This window comes from Ptychodera flava, chromosome 2, assembly GCF_041260155.1.
Source record: "Ptychodera flava strain L36383 chromosome 2, AS_Pfla_20210202, whole genome shotgun sequence".
In the NCBI taxonomy this organism is placed as follows: Eukaryota; Metazoa; Hemichordata; class Enteropneusta; family Ptychoderidae; genus Ptychodera; species Ptychodera flava.
Window position 1 is genome coordinate 21,801,850 of NC_091929.1, and position 20,122 is coordinate 21,821,971.

General features: G+C 36.0%; 1 protein-coding gene across 1 annotated transcript; it reads left to right on the forward strand.

Annotated features, from left to right (window-relative positions):
* Positions 1-2,934: 2,934 nt before the first annotated feature.
* Positions 2,935-19,135, forward strand: LOC139116947 (lysosomal amino acid transporter 1-like). Its single transcript, XM_070679690.1, has 7 exons — positions 2,935-3,253; positions 5,835-5,964; positions 7,137-7,233; positions 8,348-8,541; positions 13,745-13,831; positions 14,221-14,391; positions 15,602-19,135. Exons 1-7 carry the CDS (start codon positions 3,060-3,062, stop codon positions 15,728-15,730), a joined length of 1,002 nt encoding a protein of 333 aa, XP_070535791.1. The 5' UTR covers positions 2,935-3,059; the 3' UTR covers positions 15,731-19,135.
* The last annotated feature ends 987 nt before the right edge of the window (positions 19,136-20,122 follow it).

A 20,122-nucleotide genomic window follows, 5' to 3' on the forward strand; every position in this document is an offset into this window, starting at 1 on the left:
CAGAGTTAGAGTCTAGACTGTGCTTCTGCTGACTTCAGGTTTCTCTTACTGTCTATGTTGGCAGAATGAAAATATTCAATATTGGACGTCGACATGCGTCATCGCGGTACTTACTTTAATTCTTTGTGGCTCGACAGGCCAGCTGTGATTGTGTCCAAGTAGTAACTCTCTGAGAAAAATCAAGCTACGAACCGAAACTTACCGAAGTACATGTACTTTGAGCTTCGCTCTATTAACCCAACTCTTTATAACCATGAATCACCAACGGCAACACACCCACCGGTGTAAGATAACACATCCCTCTCTAATATGTATTGTATGTAAGTAATATTGTAACAATGACGTTGGTAGTGGTACCCACTCGCTCTGTCTGCTTGCAAGGATATCCTATACTGGGTCTTCATATCACAGATCCACTCATATCATTTATTTGTTAATGCGAAGTGGGGTTTTTCCTTTCCAAATAACAAATTAAATCGATAATATCGCAATTTATCAAATAACATGTACCAACAGTCCCTCCCTTCGCCGGCGGAAGACCCGAGAAGCCCTTGACATTAGGACAAATGTCACTGAAAGCACTTCCGAAAGAATGACGACATAGAGTTTCTGTATAGGCAAAGAATCACGTTCAGTTTATACTGCCGTTCCATAGCCCACAACTTTCCAAGGCGATTTTGTTTTGTACCGATAGAGAAAGTTGTGGCCTATCGTACTACTTGTACTACATAAAAAATTTAACTGAAACCATGGACATGACAGCCAGACAAGTCATGTGATTACCCAAAGAGCAGTGATTAAGTACGGTTCAGTTACTGATGTACATGTGATTGCTTCTACAATTCCTATTTACATACAATGAATTGTTTCTGGTTTTAGTCTATCACTGTCATGTGCCTACGCAAATCACCTGTAAAACGGTCCAGTTTCAATTACCTCTCACGTCAAGTGTACCACCCTAGACCTCTTGTTAGGAGGTAGCAGCAAATTAAAGTTATCTGCTCATTTCTCCAGGACACAATTCAATAACGAGTTAGCAAATTGGGATGATGTGTTTGTGATATTGATGATCATAGACAGAAGATCTGCTCTCTACTTATGAATGTTAAAAAGAGACATCCATGCTTTACTGTACACTATGAACATGCAAGCTCTGAGTCATCAAGCATTTTCAGTACATACTACTGGGAAATAAACATCCAAGCAGGGTGCCAAACATTCAGTGGTGTTTTATATCAAATCCTCAGGATTTAGAATGTTTCCATGGGAGCTGCACAACCAGAACAAGCATTTCACTTGAATCCTGTGCAGCTAAAAGCTATACAGTTTCACATTCTTTTAGCATTATGTTTTCATAACATTTACACCATCCTGTACCATCTCTGACATTCTTACTTTTTGTACCTAAGCTAAAAACATCTAGGTCAGGTGTCTACATTGTAAAATGCCCTTTTGAAATTTTACTGTTTCTTTAAATTACGTTTTTTAAGTACTTTATGTAAAATGTTGATAGCAATATAAAATGTCTTTTCAAAATAAAAGAATATGCAAATTATGTATTGTCATGCAAATTGGTTGTCACTCTGGTTTTCCAAGCTGTGGAGAACACTGAGTGTCCCAACAATTGCTTTGAATGAGAATTCAATAAGAATAGACCACAGGTAGTTTTAAATAAGTTCAAGGTAATCATTTGTTGTGAGTGTTTTTATCATGTAAATATTTGAAATCCTGTATGAATAATACAAACACCCACAATGTATTGTTTGATCAGTAGGTTATAAAGACAATTATTTAAAACACTGTGCCAGGTAAGACTGATTTAAAGTATCATTTTTGAAATTAACTTGATTCATTCAAGGATGTATGTTGGATTTACTATAACTGATTAGCTCTGAATATGGTGTTGCTAGAGCCTTAATTGAGTTTGAGCGCCAAGGTCAATTTTTGTCACCCAAGGTTATAAAATATAACTATGTCAATTTTTGTCAGATTTTTACCAAAATTTGATAATGTGGCCAATGTAATGTTGTATCCATTTGGTCCAAAATCATCAGAAAATTACAGAAAAGATTATAAAAATTGGTAAAATGCTATGCTAAAATTTTGGTGGGAAAAAAATCGCACACAAAGGGGAATTGTAGATCTGAATTTGCTAGTGGTTCAATCTGAATACTGAACTGTTTGATGGTAGCTGTGTTGAGAGTATAAAATGCTGCACTCTAAATTTCTACCTGCAGTTCACGAATAAACTACACCATCTTTCAACTGTGTGAAAGTTTAATGACTGCCAGGTCAAACGATCTACATTAAAGTTGGATTTTGCAATTCAATTTTTTCACTGAATGTCCCAGATTTTTCCTGTCAATTTGAGGAAACTTCTGACAACTTATGTTTAGAACCGTGCTTGATAAACCTTTTGGTTGAATTCAGTAGCAGAGAATGATGAGAAATAACGGTGCATGTAGAAGAATTTTTATTTGCATTAATGATAACAAAAAGTGACGCTCAGCTAAACATGTAATGACAAGAGTGTAAAAGAATAAACTATGAAGGGTAAAATTCTGCAATGTGCCACAGGGAATAAGTTTGGTGCATTTAAAATATTTACAATAACATTTTGGTGAATTCAAATATTTATATTCTTTCTGCCCTGCTACATGGACTTCATAGCTGATGGAATACTTAAGTTTTCACCATCTTGTTTTTTGTGAAAATTACAATTACTGGAATTACAATTTTCCCAACAGCATTAACACAGGGAATGGTGACCACTTTTAATTTCAAATATTGGTTAAAATTCAGACTATGCATGGTGACCCATGATTTTCATTCTAGTAATGAAAGACTACTGATATATAGTTTCTTGTGGAAAGTTTGAATGAAAATTTTAAACTTTTCATTTTTAAGGCACATTGTCGTATATTAAAAGAATATTGTGATTGTAATATATTGTTTTCAATCGATTGTCTGATAAGGAAACTGACAGCAGGCAGTGGAACAATTCATTCGTTTTTGAATAATTTTTTTCTCTTCGTTCACCACAGGTTTAGAAGTGAAGTATGGAGCATTTTCATAGTATTCTAGGCGAGCCTGATTATGACCTGTTACAAGATGGTGGATACGATAGCAATTGTACAGGTGGAAATCAATGGATATGGCATGTATTCAAACAGTGTATTGTTTCTCCTCTGCAATATGCTGGCTTCGTGCTCGGTCTTATATCCCTCTTCTGCTGGATAGCCATTTTCTTGCCGTAAGTATTTACACAATCTATCTGAGTAGTCAATTTGTTGAAGGAAGATTGATCCACAAGGCCATGAAGAATAATTAAATGTTTCTCTGAATTGGCAATTGCTGCTTCTATTTAAGACTATTTCAAATTTATTATGAAATTGCGGCAAAATATATGCCTTCATTGTACTTATTTTAGTTCTGTTGGTTCAGTTGCCCCAGTGTTTCAATTATTAACTTTTAGGGCATTTTTGTTGTGCATCTTTTTAGTTTTTTTAGCTCCCATAGCCATATGTATATATGGCAATGGAAGCTATTCTTATAGGCTAGGAAAATGTCTGTATGTATGTATGTCTGTATGTCTGTATGTCTGTATGTCTGTCCGTCAACATCAAAAACTCCAAACCGCTGCACATTTCATCTTGATATTTGGTGTGTACATGGATGATGGGCTGTAGATGAGATTTTGTTCAAATGAAGTTGTCATTGCCAAAAATATGCAAATTAGTGCCAAAAAAGGCGTTTTTGGTAAAAAATCTCCTTCTTCATAACCGCTGGTCAGACAGCTTTGATATTTGGTATACAGGTCCCTAGGGATAACCCAACTTGGATTTTTTCAAATTGTGATGAAATATGCAAATCTGTATTTTTAAGGAATTTTTTTGTCATTTTTGGTCAAAAATTTATTTCATCAAAACCGCTTGTCTGACAGCTTTGATATTTGGTATACAGGTCCCTAGGGATAGCCCAACTTGGATTTGTTCAAATTGTGATGAAATAAGCAAATCTGTATTTTTAAGGAATTTTTTTGTCATTTTTGGTCAAAAATTTATTTCATCAAAACCGCTCGTCTGACAGCTTTGATATTTGGTATACAGGTTCCTACAGATAAACTAAATATGATATACAGAATATATGATGAAATCTGCAATTTTGTATTTTTGGTGCGATTTTTGCCATTTTTGGTCAAAAAATGTGTTCTCAAAAATTACTTGTCTGATGCCTTTGATATTTGGTATACAGGTTCCTGGGGGTTCTCTTAGTGTGATATAGTGAAATTTGATGAAATCTTCAATTTTTGTATTTTTGGGTCAGTTTTTGCCGTTTTTGGTCAAAATATTTGTTTCTCAAAAGTTACTCATGTGATAGCTTTGATATTTGGTATACATTTTTATACATAATTATGATGAAATCATCAATTTTGTATTTTTGCAGCTAATTTTGCCATTTTAGGTCAGGCCATCCTGAAATGAGCTATCAAAGATCTCAACCTTCTTCATCAATACATATGTCACAAAACGTTGCTCTCTTCATAACACAGCAGAGCTCTGTCGACCATTGGGTCGTTTGTTAGCTCCCATAGCCATATGTATATATGTTTACAAGTTTACATTTTATTGCAAATCTCAATAGCCACTGAGCAGATTAGATGAAAAATTAGCATGTAAGTACTTTGGGCTGACCTGAAATGATTGTGCACATCTTGGGTCAGTATCTTGGACTTGCTATTTTTCATGAATTTTTTTGTAATTTTCTCCCATTTTTGGTCAAAAAATCTTCTTCTCTGAAACCACAAGTCTGATTGATTTGAAACTTGGTATGGAAGTGCATAGGAGTGACCTTTCTCAAATCTGGGCAAATCGTGGTGAAATTTGCATATTTGCATTTTTTGGCTATTTTTTTCATTTTGATCAAAAATTTTTTTTAACTCTGAAACCACACGTCCGATTGAGTTGAAACTAGTGTAGAGGTTTTTATGGGTGACGTCAGTAAGATTTGATCAAATTCTGGTGAAATTTGTATAATTTTATTTTATTGGGGGAATTGTTTCTATTTGTCATAAAAAAATCTTTTAGGTTGATTTTAGCTTGTTTTGATAACATATATGGGAGCGACCAGTGACATTGTCACTATTTTTATTTCTTCTGGGAGCATGTGGAAATGATCAGAATTTGTTCTGTCGACACGGTAATGTAATACCTCCATAATTGTGGACAGTTTGTAAAATCTAGACTCCAAGTCATCAGTGACAATGTAACTAGGGGGAGATTTTCTGATTTGTGAAAAAAAAATTTAAACTTCAGCCGCTGTGTTTTAGCTTTGCCAAAAGATCTGCGAAACAATAGCTTTTTTCTCTTGTCAAAGTAAAATATATTGATTTGTTGCTGAATGATTCTAGAATCTTTTGTAGCACGTTGTTTGTTCATTGTTTTTACAGAAAGAAAAATTCTATTTCAGTATACGTATGATGTTTTCTGCTTAACAATAATCATTTGAAGTTTGACTGCACGTGTTCGATCCTATCTAAATTTCCTCAATACCACAAGGATGTATTGGGGTTAAGATATTTGCATATTTAGATCCACTTTACTCACGTGATTGAGACCTCTTTATTTCATCAAGTCAAAAGTGGTATCTCAGGAATAAATGGGCTAAACCTGCCTAAAATACATTCAGGAGTATGATGTGTATAATTCATTCAATACACTAAACAATAAGTTACAGCACTGAAAGAACAAATCGCAAAGGAAATAAAATAATTTTCATCAATTATGGTGTATGATAACGTCTAAGCATACAAGTCATTAAATCTTGTCTTCCAGACAAATCTATGAAAACATCAAACGAGGCAAGATGGATGAAGGTGTGGCTTTCTTGTTCATATTTATTTGGATGCTGGGAGATGTAACCAATTTACTAGGATGTATACTTGCCAAACAGCTGCCATTTCAGGTAGGGTCTGGCCTCTTTCTCCTCCATCCCCTTCCCAAATGCTTCCTTCAACAGATGTTTCCTCATATTATGTTTTACATTGTGTTACATGTGACGTGTTTGTAACCAATACAGCAAGCTTTTGTTGATTAATAATGGAAAAGAATAAATTTCAATGAAATTAAGTACCCAACAATGTAGTGAAATTTTTGCAAACTATCTTGCCTATTAATATTTCTCTTTTAACCCTTTGAGTGCTGTAATTTTTCCCACCAAAATTTTAATGCAACATTTTACCAATTTTTCTGAATTTTTCCGTAATTTTTTGATAATTTTGGACCAAATGGACATCACATTTTATCACCTGCAGATTTTTATCAAAATTTTCGCAAAATTCTGGAAAAAACTGACGGGGGTATATTTATAAAGGGGACAAAAATTGACTTTGGCGCTGAAAGGGTTAATGCATATGCAAATGCTACTATCATGGCCTAGAAGCTGTCCCTTTAAATTTCAATCTTTCAGCATTTAGGAGAAATCACCTGATAAATTTTCTTATCATCAGGATACACTACATGTAATATTGGATACCAGTACCACATCATGCAGTGTGTTTCCATGAACAATTAAAACATAGTGGTCACTACTCATTAATAACCCTTTGAGTGCCAAAGTCAATTTTCGTCGCCTTTATAAAATGTACCCCTGTGAAATTTTTTCAGATTTTTCGCAAAATTTTGATGAAAAACTGTAGCCAATAAAATATGATGTCCATTTGGTCCAAAATTATCAAAAAATTTACAGAAAAATTTACAAAAACTGGTAAATTGTTGCGGTAAAATTTTGGTTGGAAAAATTGCAGCACCCAAAGGGTTTATAATGTTGGTAAAACATTAGAAATTCATTAACATAACAATAAATCAAATTGTAATTCAAATTAGCCACCATGCTATCAGTTCCTTGGGAGAACACTGCACATTTATTATTTAACACCCCTTTTCCCTTGATATAGATCCACCCACCCTACTGAAAACAATGGGAATGTACCAAACTCTGTTGGTAAAATTATCAACCTGTGTACCCCAATCACTTGTAGGGTGGTCCACATTTACCATTAATAATAATGGGTTTGGGCCAAACTATAGCAGAGAAAGGGTTCAATACACCAAGTTCTCTCTGTATTCTCTTTGCAGTTGTTCATCGCTATTTGGTACTGCAGTATGGACGTTCTCATGATATCCCAGTTCATTTTCTACTACACCAGGAATAAGAGAAGAAGGTTACTAGAAGGCAAGTATCAACACACAGTGTACAATTGCTGTGATCAAATGCTGTTCCTGTTGTACAGTTTCTAACACATGTACAATTCACAGCAAACACAACATAGTGTAAAACACGTCTTTTTAGCTAGCATCCTTTTTTTAGCCAATTTAGCTAAGTCTGTCGATTCACTTCTTCAAGATGCCACTTATTTAAGCTAATCCCTATATTTACCATGGTTAGGATGTTGCTTCAGCCAAACCCTATCACCATCATGGTTCGTCCCAATCCAATTGGCAAAGTTGGACCTCTACACAGGAAAATGGGGATGAAAGTGTCAAAACAGAAGGATTTCTACTCATTATGATATAGAATACTCATTCTTTACAAGAGGTCTCTGCAAATAGTTTTTCAGTATAGGAAAAACAATTCTACGTGTCCATAGACTAAGATTGATGTCTTTCTGGAATTCCGATACTGTACAACATTTACTTGTTTTGTAAAGTTAACAGTATACAGTGTATGATAAATTTATTGACAGCTGCATCAATGATATTGTTGAAAAGTTAGAATGGTGTAAATGCACCAAGTTCATTTCACAAGCATTATGAACTCACAGTTTCAAAGCATACAGAAAACACGGATGGTCTGAATATACCATCAGCTTTGGAATGGTGATTCTGGCCATATTTGCCCAGTGAAGCGACAAAAGTTTGTGAGCGATGTGTGATAATGAGTGTTTGTGCAGACGCTCCGTGAACTCTACAGTGTGTGGACAGGTAAAAGTCAGAAAAATTGTTATTGAGCCACTCTTTTTAAGGGTGAGGATTTGGCTGAGCGGTTTTGGCTATGATGTGAGTCCTGAACTCCGTGAGTTCAAATCCCATTAAGAATTTACTGATCTCCTGTATCTATCATCATTGGCGAAAGGATATTAACCCGTTGGGTGCCAAAGTCAATTTTTGTCTCCTTTAGAAAATATACTCCAGTCAATTGTTTTCAGATTTTTGTCAAAATTTTGATAACAAACCGTAGCCAATGAAATGTGATGTCCATTTGATACAGTATTATCAAAAAATTACGGAAAAATTAAAATTGGTAAAAAATGTGCCACTAAAATTTATCCTTTGTTTTCATGTAACAGAATCCATCAACCAACAAAATGTAAACAATGTGGCCAGCGGCAGCTTCCAGAACAGCACTGGCGTGTACTGCATTTTCTGCCTATGCACCGTATCACTTGTGTCCCTGTTGCCATGGCAACATGGTGGTGAAGATGCGTACTCTTCCCGGGGCAACGCTGCTGGCAGGAGTTTACTCAGGTCACCTGTGTTTCAGGTAAAGTACTGGGTACATGCATGTACCAGATTATTTTGACTTTAATCTGAAATGACAAATTTATAAAAAAACAGCATTTGGTCAGTTTTTATTTTATCATTGGGCTCTGTCCATACATGTGGTGGAGGTAGAACACGCCTTAGGGACAGAAATTCGGACTCTCAAACTTTTGAATATTTATTTGGTCTACCACTTGTTGAGGGCTCACTTTTAGGCACATAAGTGACTCGATCTTTCACTAGCTTCTTTTTGTGGAAACATTGAAAATTTAACTTTTCCCTATAGAGTTAACACAGGGGTGGCAGCCATTTTGAATTTGTAGAGTTGACAAATATTGGTGTTTTGTCGCTCTAATACAACATTTTGTCTGGTGACTGCTAAATTTTATTCCTGACTTGGAAAACAAATGATTTAAGTTCCAATTCTGGAAATTTTGAGCAAAAATTTAGATCTTTCAATTTTGAGAAGCAAACTACCTTAACTCAGTGAATGCTGCAATTTTTCCCACCAAAATTTTAGTGTGACATTTTACTAATTTTTCAGAGTTTTTTGAAACACTTTTGATAATTGTCAACCAAACGGACCACACTTTCATATGCTGCAGCAATTGATCAAAATTTTGGAAAAAATCTTTAAAAAAAAAATATTTGGGCCTGAAAATCTTGCGTTGGTTAGATCCTATAAAGGTGACAGATATTGACTATGGCACTCAAAGGGCTATGTAGACAAGGTAGTAGAATAAATTTTCATGAATTTCTGTGCTGTTGCCGTCCAAATGTGTATCAGACTTGGGTCAGATTTGTACCACACCCCATACTGTAAACTTACAGGCTCTTTGAAGGTATCAACCCAAAAAGTAGCCCTGTACCTGTCCATTAAGTGGCGATCAAATCAAATTGGTCAAGTCAAGAAAAGCAAGGCCTCATGTTGTATTCAAAAGAAATTTCCAATGATCCCAATTGCATGGTCACCTACCTGTTCTCACACCATCTCTATTAAAAGAGAATATTAAGATTTAGAAGGTACAATACACTCACCAAAACTGAAATTTCAAACTTTTACTCAAACTTTCCTTAATCTCTTTCATGAATGAAATTCACTCACAAAATTTTCTGCTCACAAAAAATTTGCCTAAACTGCTAAAAAGGCTGCTATTTCCTGTGTTTAAGCAATATTGATAAATAAAATTTTCAGTGTTCACTTAAACAAAACAATTGAACTTCATTTTCTGCCCCGGCTTCAAAATGTGCCACAACAAGCAGCAGGATAATAAATTGTTATGAATATTTGACAGTGCAAATGTGTTCTGAAATGATTTCTGGAATTTTCCTTCATTTGCCAAATCAGAGTTGAAATATACAGGTTTCATCAATAACTTCCAATTTTAGTGGCATCTTTAAGAATGTAGAAGCATTGTCGAGTCATTTATGTTACTGTCAGCTGTGTATTTAGACTGCACTTTTTGGTGGGCGTCACAAATGTCAACAACCTTTTTGTGACCCTAGGTCATGCAGGTCAAAGAGTCTGGGTTAGTACGTTCATCATTTTACATTGTATGCTTTCCATCCACAAAACACTGCAATTCATTGATGTCGTGACCATGTATTGTTGATTCACTCCCTTCAAACTTGTTGAGGCTGATGCTGTTGAAATTTTAGCCTATTCACTTCAAATAACACACCAAAACTGGAGACATTTGACATACCCGTATCCATATGACCTGTACGATGGTACATTAATAAGTCTGTACCTGCATATCGTGTCAGTATTCAATCTTTTTAGTTGCGCTCAGCCGGCTGGCTACGTCAATTTTTTTCACACGAGAAAACAGTGAGCAGACATCAGCACCATTCAGTATGTGTTATTAAACCATCATCTACAATGAACATTTCCAAACTTTATCTGAAAAAGTTCAACTTGAATAACTACCTGTGCACAAATGATGGCTGTACGGTAGAGTTGACTTTTCAGATCCTCAGATTCAGATCCTCAGAGCCTCAGATTCAGATCCTCAGATCTCAGATTTCAGATCCTATAACTTCAGATGCAGATTCAAATTTACCAGCCTTTTACAATACCCGTTTTAACAATATGATTGCAATATTTAAAGTAATAATTTGAATATGACATATACAAGGCAGTTATGAAAACAAAATAGTCTACATAAACATTTTTGCTTAACAAGTTTCAACGAACACGGGTCTTTACAGATTAGCTAATTTACTTCTTCCGACCCCTTTAACCCGGGGTCACTGGCCTCCAACATGGATTAGTTATATCCCCTCGCCATCATTATTACGAACGATGGTAAAATACGGACATGTCGATAGCCAGCATTTACATGATCGTCGCGGTCTTGATCGTTCGATCGCGTGTGTTTATCCACAGGCACTCCTTAGCTTGGTAGTCTGCTAAGTAGATCAATTTTCGGATCGATCTATTGATCCCGTAGTCGATATGCCCGCTACTGCAACATAAATACTTAAGTAACATAAATAAGTATTTATGTTGCAGTAGCGGGCATATCGACTACAGGATCAATAGATCGATCTGAAAATCACTCTACTTAGCAGACTACCCAGCTAAGGAGCGCCTGTGGTTCGATCGCTGGTGTGTTTATCTCTATGTCTCTATGTATTGACTACAGAGGGAACGTTCACGTGATGACATAACAAGTCAAATCATTGCGCACCCTGTCTTCGACTGATGACGTTCTGATTCTGAGATCGAAGTTTTTAAGTTCAAGATTCAAGATAGAAATAAAATAATTTCTAAAGCCTTTTCAAATCTAAATTATATTTTATTTATCAGTTTATTACATCAAACTTTGAAAGTTGTGAAATTTTAATTCCGAATCTGCGTCTGAAGTTATAGGATCTGAGGTCTGAGATCTGAGGATCTGAATCTGAGGATCTGAGGATCTGAATCTGAGGATCTGAAAAGTCAACTCTACATGGCTGTACATTGAAAAATCTCCATCCAAGGTGAAGTTTGTTTATGCATCAGCTATATCCATGGTTCTATTTTTTACATCCATGCTATATCCCAAGGACTGAGGTTTTTGGCTTTAAATACTTAATCACATCCATCATGCTTTTGTTACAAAAAAGGAATTATACTGCTTTCCTTAGTGTATTCCAATACAATTATATCAAAGAAAGCTGAAAAGTCAATCGAAAACAATCAGAAAATAAGTCATTATGCAATCTAATATTGCATTAAATTACAAAAGAAGAGCAAACAGGGACAAATATTGATATGTTTTCTTTTGGGCATAACAGCTCTCTTAATTTCTTTAAGGTAGATTACGCCTCAGAGACAGATATTCGGGCTCTCAGTTTTTTACAATTCTTTCTGATCTACCACTTGTGAGGGCTATTGTGCGCTCTTGGAGTAAGAAAAATTTTCACCATCTGAATATTCAATTTTTCTCACAGGGTCACACAGAAATGGTGGCCATCTTGAATTTCAAATATGGTTAATGTTAAGGCATTTGTTTCTGAAGTTCGAACCTTGCCAGGGAGACCCCTGAATTTTATTTTGATATGGCAAGAAAAAGGCTGAAGGTTTCAATGAGGAAAGTTTTCGCAGAATCTGAAGTCCTTCACTTTTGAGGGCACATATTACTTTAAAGCGCAGTGGTCGTCGCGCTGCGCATCCTCCTGAGGGGGTCCCCCTCTGTTGTAAACAAATCCAAGAACGCCGCACATGTTACGGGTTGATTGTAATGTTTGCGATATTGCCGCTTGTTAAAATGGCGGCTGATCTGTCACAAGCATACCAACTATCCAAATGTAACACGCAATAAAAGGTCAATTAATCTAAGTTAAATATCTGCTGAATATTGAACAATGATTGCACGCTGGATTGAGATCACATTTGCTCATGATTTTCTTGAATCAGTTGAATGGGGCTCGGCTACTGTTATCGCTCGAGCCATAGAGCTAGAAGTACGCATGTATACGCCAACAGACTATCAACGACCGGGCTCTAGTTTTCGACATCGCTAGCAAGGACGAGAGCTTTCATTTCAAGAGGCCCGACAGAAGTACAAAGACAACAACCCAAACTGCAGAAATCTACAGCTCGCAGAGCAATGCCCGCTGCAGCAAGAAGCATCTCTGCATCTGTTCCGTTCCGTGCTCTGTATGAACGTCGGTGTCAAACCGGATATATGACGCGCTACACTCGGCTGTGGAGAACCAACTCACTACAAAGTTTACCCCGTTTGGGGGTGCAAACGAGAATTCCGAGTACAGGTATCAAGTCAAGCGAAGGACCTTTCATAGGTCTTCTTGTTATGTGGGGATTATCTCACTTGAAAGAGAATTCAGACCTACCCGGCAATCAGGAGGTACAACAACGAAGTTTGCCCAGCACCGGTAGGCCTACACCAGCTAGCGGTTGGATCACTGCCATGACCGTGCACAGGACCGGGGCACAGGATCTCTCGATACGTCTATGCACGGTGTAGCCGTGCAATTTTCCTGCCAAATGCCGCGAAAACCCGCTCGTTTTGTTTATTGTTTCCTGTCATTTTACTATTTCTTACCACGTAATACTGGGAGAAGTAAGACATGGTGATCAACAGTTGGTTGTGGGCCAAGTCGTAGCGGGCCAGTACGTTGTGGGACCCGATTCTCTATATCAGTGTACGTCAACGCGGTGTGACCGTCTCCCAACAACATCTCACGTGTCCTGCTCTGGCTTGCCGATCATCGTCTTGAGTGTAATTTTTGTGTTAGGCATTGTGCTTGTTGCTGGTCTACATATATAGGCAATGTTGATCATTTTAGTCATGTATTTTCACTGTACTGTACATAGCATTGTGTACAACCATCGTGATCGCGCGCGATCAAAGCTTTTTGTTCACTGTGACTGCGTGCAGTAAACTCAGCGACATATAATGTGCTGAGTGTAGTGTCCCAATGTTCGTAGCTCTACACGAGTTAATAGATAGAAATAAACCTGAGTTCGTTTCCGATCTTATATTTTACTATTGCATGATGTTGAGTCTTACAAAGGCCTGAACAAAGTGGGGGACTGCTCCCATCTCATCCTATTGAAGTTGAGAAGACTTATGTTTACAAAAATTTATGTTTATCAACAAAAAAATCACGCACGCGCAGCGCGACGACCACTGCGCTTTACTGAATTCTAACAGTTTACTCTTGGCATTTTATTCATATCTTTTTCACAATAGGACACAGAAGATATTGTCGGATATACTTTTGGTATTATATCTAGTATATTCTACTTGAGTGCCCGGGTGCCACAGATCTTAAAAAACGTAAGTTTACCTCAGAAAATTGTTGCACTGAAATACCACCAACTTTCAAGATTTTATCAGAACTTTCTGAAAATCTGTAAACTAGAATAAATTTACTTGTAAATGAACGCACTGAATATACGGTAGAATGAGCTAAGTCTAATGTCGTAGAAAGTAATCAACTCAAATACTGCGCAACTGTTTTATCTGTTAACCCTCCAATTCAATGTAAACATGTCCATGCTTACCATTGAAATCAATGGGTTAGGGCCAAACCATTGTGGTAAAAGGGGTAAAACAGGGTAACGCAATGTCCAGGAAAAACAGAGATTGTTTAGCAGAGTAGTCTTTCTCGGATGTCCAATCAAGATGGAGTTGCATAATATTTTCATTTTTTTTTCCAATTTTAGCATAGACGACAGTCCGTTGAAGGCGTGTCCATGTGGATGTTTGTGATGGCTATTTTGGGTAACACCACATACGGTGCATCAATATTAATGCAAGACACTAGCAAAAACTATGTTTTACAACATCTCCCGTGGCTTATAGGCACCCTTGGCACCCTAGGATTTGACGCAACGGTATCCTTGACAGTTCTGTGTTGGATGAATGTCTTGGAAAACTCTGAAAGTGATAATTGAGTCAGTAAACAAGTGTTAGATTAGCCTAGTCCCTAGACGACTTATTTTTGCCTTCGGAGATTTTTACCATCGCCAATACTCCATCTAGCTGCGTGGTCAATGATAGAGCAAAACTGCTAATTTAAATGTGAATGGTCTCCAGCAGAGACGGGGATGTCACTGGCGTCCCTTTCAAAGTCAATCACTTAAGATGGTTCTCTCAGGATTGCCTATGATTCAACGGATGTTGCTCATTAATATTCTGTGCCCAGTTATAGCACACGTTCTCTGGCTAGTTTCCCTCACAATAATTACATTATTGCTACGCCCCCAAATAAGTCACTTGAGAGGGTCACTTTGTGTGATTTACTTTGAAAGGAATACCAGTGACATTATTGTCTCTGTTGGCAACATTCACATTTAAATTGGCAGTTTTTGCATACTGTACATGTACCTTTACTATCAACCACACGGCAAGATGGAGAGTGGGCGAAAGCTAAAAATCTCCAAAGCCAAAAATACTTAATCTAGGGACTATGCTAGTGTTAGATGTGCATCGCCAGGTTGATTTCATGTATGGTTGCCATATGTATGTATGTGTAAAATGTATGTATGTATGTACGTACGTACGTATGTATGTATGTATGTATGTATGTATGTATGTATGTATGTATGTAAAATGTATGTATGTATGTACGTACGTACGTATGTATGTATGTATGTATGTATGTATGTATGTATGTATGTATGTGTAAAATGTATGTATGTATGTACGTGTGTGTGTGCGTGTGTATGTATGTATGTATGTATGTATGTATGTATGTATGTATGTATTTACGTGTGTGTGTGCGTGTGTATGTATGTATGTATTTATGTATGTATGTATGTATGTTTATATGTATGTATGTATGTACCGGTATGTATTTATATATGTATGTATGTATGTATGTATGTGTATGTATATGTATCTACCGTGTATGTGTTACTGTATGTTAATAAGAATGCATCTGTTTGCATCTATGTGAGTATGATCACATATATTTATATAGAATAACCATAGCTACTTGATGTCATTACATTGAATATACTACCTTTATGAATGCAGCTTTATTGATCAATTTGATCAGTCAGTCAGTCAGTCCAACCTCTTGATCCTTATCTGTGTCTTCAGCTAATGTATCAATTCTATCGCTATGGAGACCAATTTTGTTGCTGCAGCTCAGAAAGAAATGAAAGAGGCTTGGAGGAAGAACGCAAACCACTTCTTGATGGCAGAACACCAGTGGTTGAAGTTTGGTAAAGAAATCTTTCAGGTGTTACTGACGAGAGGGAGAAAATCCACTGCATGGCAAAATCTTACCATTACGGGGCAATACCTGTTATTTTTATTGTTTTTTTTAAATTCATTTTCACCTTGCAAGGATTGCATTTCATCATTTCTCACTGTAAATCTTGTCCGTCTTCCACCGGTTGATGGCACCATCCAGCTCTTATGGAATTTGCAATATACACTGTTAATATTCACAGTTCATTCTTATTTGCATATACCTTAACAGTGCATCTGCAATGATCAATTTTATTCACTATAAAAATGTGGCAGTTTAACATGCAATTAGCAAGCTTCTTCTATGAAAATCAACACCCCCTAAAATGGCAGAAACGTTTGTTTGTTGCCTTAATATCAAAATCAAGAGGCAACCTGTTGTTATTGTGTAAGCTTATGTTCTTTGTATTTCACAGTGCACTAGTGACACCAATCTAGAATTTGTTCAACTAGTGTGTAAATTATAACCAATTATTTCATATCTTCCAGAGAGCTATGAGTCATTGCATGATCATTTGATGTTGTTCATTTACACAAGTTACTGCCATGGTGTGTCAATTCGGAAGATCAGGGATTTGTACATACTAAGAATTTGTCAAACATGTATTTATATGGTTATGTGTAAAGTTTTTAGATAGCTGAGGGGTAGTACTGCTTATCTTAGCACACTTTTATGAGGGTCATCTTTTTGTTTTTATGAATGCGCTGTCTGCCATGGTGTCATGAAATGGTTCGGCCTATCACATGATGTAAGCGACTTGGAATAATTTTTTTATGTTTGATCTTGCCAATAAGTGTTTCTTAAAGGAAGTATTTTTTTGACCCAAGTATGTTTTTACCATTTTTTTAGTAACAGTAAATGTCTTTTCATTCCTGAAAACAGATATCTATCAATACTTGTTATCACACTGCAACGAAAACATTGAAAGTAGTTGATGCACAATTTCCCTTTTAAACAATTTGAATACATCTTAAAAGTCTCGAAATCTGAGTATCAAATATTGTGGATTTCAGAATATTAACTATATCCTCAGTAAAAATTTAGTGAAAAGAAGATGAAAGGTGGAGAATATCAATGTAGTCTAAATCATACACACCCTATGTTAGACATAGAGGGCGCTCTTTGGTCAAGGAGGAGTTGTCGGAAAGCAATTTTCCTGAGGTAGTAGTTTGAGAAGAAATAACTTTTCCTTGATACATAGGATTACCAAATATTTCTGTTTAAAGTTTATTATTTACAAAATGAATGATTTCAATTAAGTTTAATCACTTGGTGATACGAAATTCTTATATTTTTCTGCATTCTTGCTGTATATAACATATAAATTGCACGTATGTACAGACGTATATTTCTAAATTCATTGTAATGTAGTTGAGAAAACTATTAGGTTTTCTTCATTCCAAACTTGAAACCCTTCAGGGACAGTAGCTGTAAATTTTGAAAAAATTTTCATCGTAGTTTGAACAGGTATTCATGTACATGAATTTTCTTCTCCTTTCGGTTTTAACGAGTAATATGTTTCCATATGATATTGTTGACCTTGTATCTGATGAGGTATAAATCATTGCTTTAAGGGGAAAATTAATAACAACTCATTTTCAGTTATTCTCAGGACCAATAAAAAGACAAGGGTTATGATCAGTGAAGACAGGCAGTGTTTCATGTGAATCACTAGTAACCTAATGAGTTCAGTGTTTCATATGAATTACCAGTAACCTAAGTAGCTTAGTTTTTTATGTGAATCACTCGTAACCTAAGGAGCTCACAGTGTTTAATGTGAATCATTAGTAACATAGGGAGCTTATATTGTTTAATGTAAATAATCAGTAACCGAAGGTGCTCACAGTGTTTCATGTGAATCACCAGTAACCTAAGGAGCTCATATTGTTTATGTGAAACAGTAGTAACCTAAGGAGCTAACAGAGATGTGAATCACTTGTAACCTAAGGAGTTCACCATGTTCTATATGTATCACTGGTAAACTCAGGAGTTCAAAGTGTTATATGTGAATCACTAGTAATCTAAGGAGCCAAAGGTGTTTTTATGTGAATCAACAGTAAGCTAAGGAGCTGTTATTGTAAGTGTTAGGGATAAAGTACATGTAGGGGTCACCAAGGAAACAGAAAGCCTAGATTCTTTTTAAAAGGTAGCTTTACTGGAGCCGAAATTAATTTTTGTAATAGAAATAGTAACTTCAATAAATATGAAGCCATGTTGCAATTATTTATTTTCTTCAATTATTACAAATTGCTCAATATTTACTATTTAGAATTCAAAATGGTCACCATTCCTGTGTGAATTCTATGGGTAAAAAAACTGAAATTTTTTTGATTTTCACAAAATTAAGACGGTGAAAAGTTTAGTTACACTAAGAGCTCTAAAATGATTCTACACAAGTTGTAGATCAGGAAGGTATTATAAAAGTTTGAAAGTCAGAATATCTGTCCCCGGGGCACATTCTACCTTAATTGATTATATGATACATTAGAAATGTATACGCTCTCCCATGACAGTAGTCTGTGTAAAGTAATGGATACACCTATAGGAGTAATATTCTTCCATATTAAATTATGCAACAAGATGCTGATTTTAACCACACTACCTAGTCTTTTGCAGCTGTATGTTTAAATGATAACCATTTTTTTTTGCATTTGTCTCTATTTTGATCTCATATTTTAGTTTTATACTGTATACATCTGAAATTTGATATTCTGAAATTTGGTGCAATTATCTTCCATGAAGTCAGATCATTGTCCAAGCGGTTTGCAGAATGTAATTGTTACTATGGGGATGTGAAGGGCTACTATCGTTGACTGCAAAGTGCATATCTTAAGTTCAATGACCCTTTCTATGTCTCACCTGAGCAAAGTCAATGTCAAGATTGTTACATTTGTACTTGGATATTTAAATAATAATGTACCCCCTCCCAGCCCGTAATGGACGAAAACAAAATTTACATGACATATTGTACGAGGCGACGCCAAGCACATCATGGAGTAATAAGTTTGCCTGAGTCCATTATGGGCCGGGAGGATGTACATTATTGCTATTATTTTATATTTTTGGCAATGCCAGTGAATGTTTCGAATGTACAAACATCTGGGGCCACAATGCTGGATAATTTGACACATTATCAGTAATAACCTGGTGGGATGACATCACTAAATTCTCTGGTATTGATAAAGCTTCAATATACATGTAATATATTTTATTGTCTTCTTTCTCCGAACTTGGACCTCCTTTTTAACTTGTTTACCACCACAGCATGATACAACCATGAAATATTAAATAAAATGTAGGTCTGTACAATTTGAATGTAAATAAATGACATGACTCAGTCATATGAACAAGTTGTCATGGTGATTCAGCCATATTAACAAGTTGTCATGGTGATTTCGTACCGGACACCTATCCCTACACAAGTCCTGACTGGTAAATTGTAAATGTCTGGAGGGTCAGGGGTCACTGTCGTGATAATGCCGTTATAATTTTTGTGACAACTTAAGAAATAATTCAGTGTATACATATTTACTCATCACAAGGGTAACAGCATACATTTTTTAGAAATTGTCAGTCGCCCAAAAGCAGCCTGTTTCAGCTTTGGAAAAGACCTTAGGGAAACCGACTTCAATGTTTACGGGGTGACTGTCAGTCTCAAAGGGGAAAAAACATGTGCTTTCACCCACATGGCTTGTATGATTTGTAACAAACCTCAGCTAGTTTTCAAACTGAAAATACAGTTCCACAACTGTTTGCCAGTAATATTACCGGGAATTGGCTTTTAAAATTTTTTTCGTTTGCCAGTTTCAGTACCAAAATCATAGGAGTGAATGACTGTATATATATATATATATATATATATATATATATATATATATATATATATATATATATATATATATATATATATGTATGTATGTATATGTATACATCTGTCTGTGTGTTGTATGCTCTTTGTTAACATCATGAAGTCATAATGTTTATGTGACAAATCTGTTACTCATTTTACAAAGGCGTAATAGACCATCATTTCTACGCAAACTATTGCTCTATCCTTGTTGGTAGTCTATTTTATTTCATATTACAAAGACCAAATCAACATAGTGAAACCCCCTCTCTCTCTTGTCTAGCAAAAAATAGATTTCATCATATGCAATCATAGCAACGTATTTGCACATGTAATATTTTCTGAACAAACACTACATGCAATTTCGCAGCCAATATTGACCCATTCTTCAGGTTGCGTCCACATTTATCGATTAGGACATCACTCATTCTCACATTGCCCGCCCTGCGATGGTTAAATTCCACCCTCGCACGACGTTCGATTCCTCGTTGGCGTCGTCGCTATGGTGACAGCCATCAGA

Excerpts from the sequence above, each read along its gene's own strand:
- LOC139116947 (XM_070679690.1), top strand. The coding sequence starts at position 3,060 with ATGGAGCATTTTCATAGTATTCTAGGCGAGCCTGATTATGACCTGTTA. Across the intron at positions 3,254-5,834 it reads TGGATAGCCATTTTCTTGCC|ACAAATCTATGAAAACATCA; the intron begins GTAAGTATTTAC and ends CTTGTCTTCCAG. Across the intron at positions 14,392-15,601 it reads CCCTAGGATTTGACGCAACG|CTAATGTATCAATTCTATCG; the intron begins GTATCCTTGACA and ends CTGTGTCTTCAG.